This window comes from Equus przewalskii, chromosome 10 (genome assembly GCF_037783145.1).
Source record: "Equus przewalskii isolate Varuska chromosome 10, EquPr2, whole genome shotgun sequence".
Lineage (NCBI taxonomy): Eukaryota > Metazoa > Chordata > Mammalia > Perissodactyla > Equidae > Equus > Equus przewalskii.
The window spans coordinates 18,099,811-18,108,032 of record NC_091840.1 but is presented as its reverse complement, the minus strand read 5'-3'; the positions used below and the strand labels follow the sequence as shown (position 1 = coordinate 18,108,032).

At 58.8% G+C, this 8,222-nt stretch overlaps 1 protein-coding gene across 1 annotated transcript in view; it reads left to right on the top strand.

Moving 5' to 3' along the window:
- The first annotated feature begins 1,794 nt into the window (after window positions 1-1,794).
- Window positions 1,795-8,222, top strand: part of WNT3 (Wnt family member 3) — a 47,494-nt gene continuing 41,066 nt past the window's right edge. The window contains exon 1 of the mRNA XM_070561756.1: window positions 1,795-2,098. Within this exon, the coding sequence (XP_070417857.1) occupies window positions 2,019-2,098 (80 nt within the window). The 5' untranslated portion in view covers window positions 1,795-2,018. The remainder of the gene's footprint in view (window positions 2,099-8,222) is intronic.

Genomic DNA, 8,222 nt, shown 5'->3' with positions numbered 1-8,222 from the left:
CAGCCTGCCACAGGGGCATCTCTAAGGGTCCCCATCTCCTCAGTGTCCACCCCACCCACTGTTCCTGGGCAGGTTAGGGCTTTTTCTCCACCGTGCTCATCCTTCGCCGTCTCAGCCTTTCCCCTTATCCTTCCCCGCTTCTTTCTCCTCGGGCTCCCTCCGATAGCCTCCCCTCCCTCTTCTCTGTCTGCGTTTGTCTCTGTCTCTCAGTCAGTCCCTCTCTCTCTCCCTTCTCCACTCAGTCTCTCCCTTTCTCCCCTTCCCTTCCCTCTTCTCTCTCATCCCCCACCCCCACCCCCTCCAGTCGAGCACCAGGCTAGGAACGCAGCCGAAGCCTGTGACAAGCCCAGGCGGCTCTCCCGACCCTTAGTGCCCCAGGGCCAGTTCCCCAAGCTCCCCGCGCCTGCAGCAGCCGTGTTCGGAGAGAGCTCTCCGGACGGGCAGGGGCAGTGGGTACGAGCCGTGGGCACGGGCGGCCCAGATCAAAAGCCAGAAATGTCTGGCCCCTGGTGTGGACTCCTCCAGCCGTGCCCCTCAGCCCCCACGCCATTCCAGGCCTCAGCAGGACGTGGGGTCGACTGACTCGCTCCCCCTTCTGCTGCAACTCCCGGAGCAGCTGCCCTCGCCCCCTCACCGGCCTTGCTTTCTTTGCCCCAGGCTCAGGGATGCTCCAGGGTCCCGGGGTGCCTCTGGTGGCCTCGAGTAGCCTGGGAGGGCAGTTTGGGGGCAGGCTGCCCAGGTGACAGGAGGCAAGTCCCCCAAGATCTAGCCTCAAGCTCAGCACCCCTCAGGGCTGAGACATAATTCCTTGACTTTGAAGAAGGAGAGGACAGAAAGAACCTGCGGGGGACTTGGAAGGACTGTTTCCCTATGGGGAGGGGTGGGGTGTTTGGATGCATTTGGTGTCCACACAGGGAAAGGGGACGTTATTACCGAACCGCAGGCTGGAGCCCAGGGCCTTGGGCTGGAGAGGTGGGCAGGAGGCAGCTGGTATTCCAGGACCCCAGCTCCTCTCTGCTGTGGTTGCTGCGTTTCACTTGCCCCAAACGGTTCATTCACAAGATCCAAGTGGGAGTGCGGGTCGTGCTTCTGACCCTAGCTGGAGGCCGGGCCTGAACCCCTCGAGAAGGAGAAAGTGACCCGGCTCTGCGAGCAGGAAATGCAACTGGCCGCTGGTGTCAGTTGCAGGAAATGCAAAGGCAGCAGGAGGTCCCGATACCGATCCGATCCCTGACAAAAGACTCAAATGACACTCGGCTCTGTGCCCCCGGCGCCGCCCGCAGCCAGACCTTCGAGCCTCCGCAGACCCTTCTGCACGCCTCTCCAACACCCGGGAAGCGGCTCCTGCACCCGGGTCGAGTGGCCGCCCGGCTCGCGGCTCGGGAGGCTGGAGGCTGGGAGGGGTTGTATTTCCCAACCCCCTCCGAGACCCTCGGATCCTGTCCTGCCCGAGCGAGGCTTCTGGAAACATCCCTGTGCTTTCCACTCTCGATTCCTCACGGCCCAAGTCCCAAGGGGTCACGGTCCCCTGAGAGAAAAGGAGCCACCCATCAATGCCCACGCCGACCCGGCACCACGTGAACGCCCGGGTCAAAGCCTCAGCTCCCTAAACCTGGCTGGCGGGGGGCCGCGGGGGTCCTGGGCCAACAGAGGGTCCAATGTGCCGTGTCCCCCCAAGTTCCCACTGTGTCTGGGGCGCGGGCTTTGCCCAAGTTTGCTGGGCGATGCCCTTCCCCGAGCCCAACTCGTGGGCTGGGCGGGAGGGGCGCGTGATTGACAGGCTGAACTACAGACTCATCTCTTACCTTAGGCCGCGGGCGCTGATTGGCTGCTCGCTGACATCCTCAAACCCGGCTGCTCCGCGCTGGGCTCCGGAGGGGGGCGGCTGCGGGTGGAGGTGCGCTTCTGACAAGCCCGAAAGTCATTTCCAATCTCAAGTGGACTTTGTTCCAACTATTGGGGGCGTCGCTCCCCCTCTTCATGGTCGCGGGCAAACTTCCTCCTCGGCGCCGCTTCTAATGGAGCCCCACCTGCTCGGGCTGCTCCTCGGCCTCCTGCTCTGTGGCACCAGGGTCCTCGCCGGCTACCCAATTTGGTGGTAAGACTCGCCTCTTGTCTGCCCGCGGCCCGATTTCTCCGCCGCGTCCCGGGGAGGTGGGGGCGCCGGCTGGGGGTGGGCTGCGGCAGAGCTGGGGCTCCTTTCTCCCTGCCTCCCTCCAGCCCCCCACCCGCCCACCTCTCCTGGATTTTCTGCTGGTGTCGCCTTCAGAATCCAACTCCTGGCTTCTCTGATAATCACCATTTTCTCTGCTGCTCGCTGCAGAGCCTGGACGACTTTCCCCGTCTCAGGAGGTCTCTTATTCTCAGATCCTAACCCTCCACCCGTCCCAATCTGGGGGCCCCCGGAGACCCTCCATTTGCTTGCAGTTGGGTTTCTAGAAACCCAGCGCTGTCCCTGGGGCCCAGCCACTCCTCTTCTCCATTTTGGGGTCTTCATGGGCAAAATCATCCTTTTCCTTCGTTGCTGCCCCCACCTCCGCAGGCGCCTCCATCAAGAGATTTCCCCACAATAACCCCATTTGCCTTCCTATTTCAGACCCCAACGGCTTCAGGGATCCCCGGGGCAGAGGAGTGAGGGGGGATTTCGTCAGATTCTCCCCACTCTGCTCTAGATTAATCTTGAGGCTCAGAAGTGAATATGGTATTTGCTGATCTGAGATGCCATTGAATTCGGATTTTATTCATTTCTTGCTTGTCCATCCAGGCACAAGGAGGGCTCCTTGAAAATGTAGTTGTTTGGGAGGGGGTGGGTTTGTTCTTTGACCAAAACCCCAATTCTCCATGCCATATTCGTTCCTTTTGGAAAACCGAGGACCAAGGAGAAAGGAGAGAGGGAGAGGAGAATTCTGTCCCCGAGAAATGCGGATACAAAAGACATTTTTGGTAAATAAGGCTGGGAAACCAGGCACGGTGTTTGGGCGGGTATGCGTGTATGGGGGAACTGACCGAGGAATAAACAGCCCTTTGGGACCCCCAATTCCAGGGAGTCCCCTTGTTTTCCAAGCGGCCCCATCGCCCCCTGCCCGCCCCCCCCCCCGGGGCAGGTCCCGGAGGCCAGAGGGGAAAGACACACTGAAACCAGTTCTCTAAATTACACCCCGCCTCTCCTCAGTCTCCAGCCCCCTGCATTCCGGAAAACTTTAATTAAAGAATCTTCCCCCCTGGACGGAGGAGAGCCTCGGCCCGGGGGTGGGAGGTGAGGAGGAAGAATTTAGGATCTGTGAGTAAGAGGGGCTTTGGCCCCTGGGGTGAAAGTCCAAGGGGAGGGCCGCCAGGGTGCTGTGCCACCTGTGTGCCTCCACTTTCCCTGCCTTGCCACTCCCTCCCCACCCGGGGTAGGGGGAACAGAGCCGCTAAGATTCGGGGGCCACACCCTGAGTCTGCCTCCAGTTGTTTGGGGGTGGCAGTGTTTGTGTCTGGGTGTTTGGGGACTGAGATGGGGGCAGGATCTGGGCATGGCCAAGGGTCTCTGTTTAGAGGGTGCTGAGAGTTGCTCCCAGGACAGACACCCAAGAGGAAGCCATTCTTCTGCCCAGCCCACCCTTCCCATGGTGTTGGGCTGGCCTGAGGCCTCTTGTGCATAAAGACAGTCCATGGGGTGCCGGGGCAGCCAGAGATTCTGGGTTGGGGGCTCTGCCAGGTGGGGAGAAGGCCACTGCGGAAGCTCGTCCTGCCTCATGGGCCTTTCCCGACCCTCTTCCCATCCCCTGGCCAAGGCCACACTGTTCTTTGCCTTCACAGGGACCTGGCAGGGGAGGGTAGGAAGAGAGGGCTTGGAGACCCACAGGCTGCAGGGATGGGGGAAGAGAGACTAGGTTCCCCTATGCTGTGAAGTGGAGGGCACTTCCCAGGGCAGTGCTGGCGGCAAGGGGTGCTGGTGGGGTCCGGCGTGTACTGGTGCCCCGGGGAGCATCTAGCTAGGGACCACTCAATTGGAAGATGTTGGAAAAACCTGGGAAGCCAGGATATTCGTCCTAATGTAACACTGGACACATGGCTTGTTTAGGGTTCTGGGGGACAGGGATGCTGCTTTGTTTTAGCAGAGGAGAGACCTGAGTGTGTGTGTGTTGTAGGTCTCTGCCCCGAAGAGGTGGCAACTGTACACTAGTATGTCTCTGTGTAGGAGTGTCCGTGTCTGGAACTGGGCAACCATGGATGTGAACTCGTGCAAGATGTGCCTAGGGGATCTGTGGCCCGTGACAGGGTATGCTGTGTCTGCATACAAGTGTCAGCAAGTGGCTGACTCTATGATGTGCATGTATGTGTGTGTGAGACAGAGAAAGTCTAGAAGTATCCATGCCCGTGTAAAGGTCAGCACCTGTGTCTGCTTGTGACACCGCATGACTGTTCATGACTGGGCATGTGATTGTTGCGTGTGTGTGTACGTGCATGTGTGCACATGCCTTCATGACAGTGTTAGGGGAAAGCCCCACGGATGCCTTTGTGCATGGATGTCAGTGCTCACGGCCATGACCTGATTGTGCTGCTAGGTGTGAGTGTGAGGGCTGTGTCTGGGTCTGCCTGAGACCCCATCCTCAAGTGCCAGAGACCATGGTTGGGCCCGTAGCTGTAGATATGTTTGCAGACATATGATCCATGGGTGTGAATGACACCCCAAGTTTGGGTGCTTGGTGGGCATCCGTGGTCCTGGAGGGATGGTCCAGCAAGAGACAAGAGTCTAACAAGGAAGCTACCGGGGGCACAGGTGACCTGGGATGCGGGGCTGAGTAATGTGTGGGGGGCGGGGTGCAGAGCCTTCTTTGCCACAAGCTCGTTCTGTGTGCCTGAGGACTGGTCAGCAGGCCTCCTCTCTGAGGCTGTTTGCCTTTGGTCTCAGAGCTGGAGTGGAGGGTGAGTCACCTTCTCAGAGCCAGCCAGGGCTGGGACAGGGACAGGGACAGTAGAGTGAGAGCCTCAGATTCCTGTCCCCACTCTGCCCCTGGGGCAGTCAGATTCCAGTCCTTTTAGCGTCTGAGCCCATCACGTCCTGCCCTCTTTGGCCCACCCAGCTAACACATTCCCCCGGAGGGATTTACAGGGGAAATCGTTTAGCTAGGATTTCTGTCCGTGTCACCTCTCGAGGAAGGCCCCCCAGCCCCCAGCGGCCTGCACGGCTCGGGCCCCAGCCCTGAGAGAAGGTAGACGAGAGCATAAGGGTGTCAGACAGGCTCACGGAAGGAAGAGATGCGCGGCAGGGCCTCGCAGCAGGCCGCGGTGGAGCTGGGGCAGGAAGCTGCCACAGCAGCCCAAGTTCTATAATTCTTCTTGTCAGTCCCGGTTAGCGCCTGGTGGAGGAACTTGTCTTTCTTCTCCTTCGTGAGGGAGAAACGAGCTATCTTATTAGGGCCCAGCCTAGTGCATGCTGCATTCCAGAGGCAGAGGCCCCAATGGAAGGGGCCCGTGCCCCGCCTCTGCGTGAACCACCCATCTGGGCCTCTGTTTCCTCACCTTCCACGCAGGGATCACCCGCTGCCCTGCCTCACAGCTTGGGGGAAAATGTTCTGCCAAAGTCAAGGGCAGTGAATGGGGAAATAAGACATCTGAGTTCTCTTTTTCACCATCCTGGGACCCATTCCCCAACTCGAGCGCCTGCCCTAAGCCCTGCCTCAGTTTCTCCATCTGTCAGATGTCCCACTGCCTCCCCCACCCACTGCCGCCTTTCAGAGGCTTGTGAACATGTTCAGTCAAACCCCGTGGGGGTCAGTGGGCTGGGCCCAGGGAGGCACCTGGAGACTGCGGGGGAGGAAGGCCCCGGGCCAGGTGTTAACACTTGTAACAGGCAGGAATTACAGCTGGCTGGGGCTGGGGCTGGCGAGGAGCTGAGCTGGCTGGAGGCTGTTGATCCCACAGACAGACAGACAGACAGATGGGCAGATACCAGATCGGATGGCCAGGCTTTCACCGGGTGGTCTCCCTTCTAGGGCAGGCCTTTCCCTGGGGGGATGTGGCGGGCAAATTAATCCAGGTCTCTTGGAAGTGAGTTAACAGCCTTCCTGCTCACCCCACCCTAGCTGTGGGCAGAGCTTGGTGTCCAAAGGGAGCAAAACTGGTGGCTATCTATGTGCATTCTTCTAATGGGAACACATTTTGCTTAAAAAAAAAAAAAGAAAAAAACCCCAAACAGGTCAAAGAATACAATAATACCAGGAACCTGGAGCTGAGTTATGTTCTTGGAAGAACCTGCCTTAACGTGTGTGGGGAAGGCATGGGGCAAGGGGCGGCTGTGGGGAAAGTTGTCCCAGAATCTCAGAGCATTTTGTCAACAGCTCTGGGCCAAGATGTGAGTGATGGGTGGAGTCTGGCCCTGAGCATCCCCCCCCAACCCCAGGGATCCTGAGGGCCTCGGGTCCGGGATGTCTGCCCAGTGGGAAGACCTTATCGAGGAGGTCAGAAGAGGCAGGAGCTGGACTGTGGTGCCAAGTCCTTTAGCGGGCACCTTCTCTCCTCCCTCCCTGCAGCACTCTCTGTGGCCAACCCAGCCAGACCCTACCAGCGCCCACACTCTGGCATTCGGGTGCATGCACAGTCACTGAAGAAGACAGAGAGGGCTCTAGGTGGAAATCCCCAAAGAGTAGACGGAGCCAAGCAAGGCTCCGCCCTCCTGCTCCCTACAGAACCTGCTGCTCACAAACCAGAATGGTGCTGGGCAGGTGTGGCATTGAGGACGGGAATAAGGACACACGGTGGAGGAGGGAGCTATGACCCTGGGGTTTCTCCGGACTTCGGAAAGGTCTCTTCTTGGTCTGGGCAGGAGGCAAGGAGCCTGGGGCTGGGGCGGCGAGGTGACTCTTCTCAGAGGGGGATGCAGCTAACAGAGCCTTCCAGGGAGAGTGGGGAAAGGAAGAGTTTCTGGCCTCAGGATGTGGTGAGCCCAGAGGTTGAGGAGGACCTGTCTTCTTTTCGATCCCCCTTCCTCTGAGCCACAGAATCATTCTAAAGTCACCAAGGAGGGAAAGACCTTCTCTACCGCCCCCCCCTAGTTGGAGGAGGCAGTATGCCTCCCTCGAAGGTTAGACCATGCTGATGTTACAGCTCTGCATTCGTGTTATCACACCTGCCAGGACGTGGTCAGAGCTGAGTGCCGCCCCGTGTCTGAGTGCTGAGTTTACCACTGCCTGGCTGTGTGACCCAGGATGAGTCCCTGTCCTTCTCTGTGCTTCAAGTCCCTGCTTCCCCCTGGGCTTCCTTTTCCCTGACCACCCTGAGGGGTCCCTGCTGCTCTCAGGGTCCACAGGGCTGGGAGCGGGATTCACGGCTGTGAAGCACAGGACTCCAGGCGGCCCAGCCCTTTCCTTCTGCAGCCCCGTCTGACCTCACTCCCCAAGCTGGCTGCTCCACTACTGCCAAGCCAGCCTGCCCGCACCTCTAAACCTCACTCCCCCCAGTACTCATGGTCCTCTGGAGCCAGGGGCTCACTTTCACATCTGGCTTTTTCAAGCACTACCTGGGTGACCTAGGGCAAGTTGACTTCTCTGAGCCTCAGTTTCCCCACCTGTAAAATGAGAATAGTGACTGCTTTTACCTCCTAGGGTTGTGAAGATTAAATGAGTGAATACATGTATAGCTCTTAGAATAATACCTGGTGTACAGGAAGTACTATATAAATGTATTTGCACCCCCTGTCTGCAAGCTATTTTGACTCCTTTTAGTCCTGGTTCTAAACCTGCCTCTTTCAAGGAGCCCGCCCAGATTGGCCCCACTCAGCTCTGTTTTCTCCTTATCTTCAGAGCCAGCTTGCCCCACCATACTTGGCACTAGTGACCATGAGCCTGTAGCTTTTTTCTTAAATTGAGGGAGCTAGGCCAGGCTAACCTCAGCTTAGCTCTTTGCCTGCCCAGGAAGGGGAGGGGAGGGTAGAGAGGGCACTGGAGTCTCCCTTAACCCTCCTCCCACCCCACAGTTTGCACGACTCTTGCAGCCACTGCCATTTCCAGCTGGGACCTGGAGCCACCTCGGGCTGGGCCAGCGGAGGAGGGGTGGGGGAGCCAGGCTCTGGGGGGGAGTGGCCCGGGGGCCGCCTGGAGCAGCCCGAGCAGAAGTTGCTCCTCCAGGAGCTGAGAGATGATTCAGAAGGTGATTTATAGACGGAAGGCAGAAAGCTTGGCTCCTGGCAGAGGCCTGCTGCTTAATTACATTCTTTGGGGGGCAGAGGGATGAGTGGG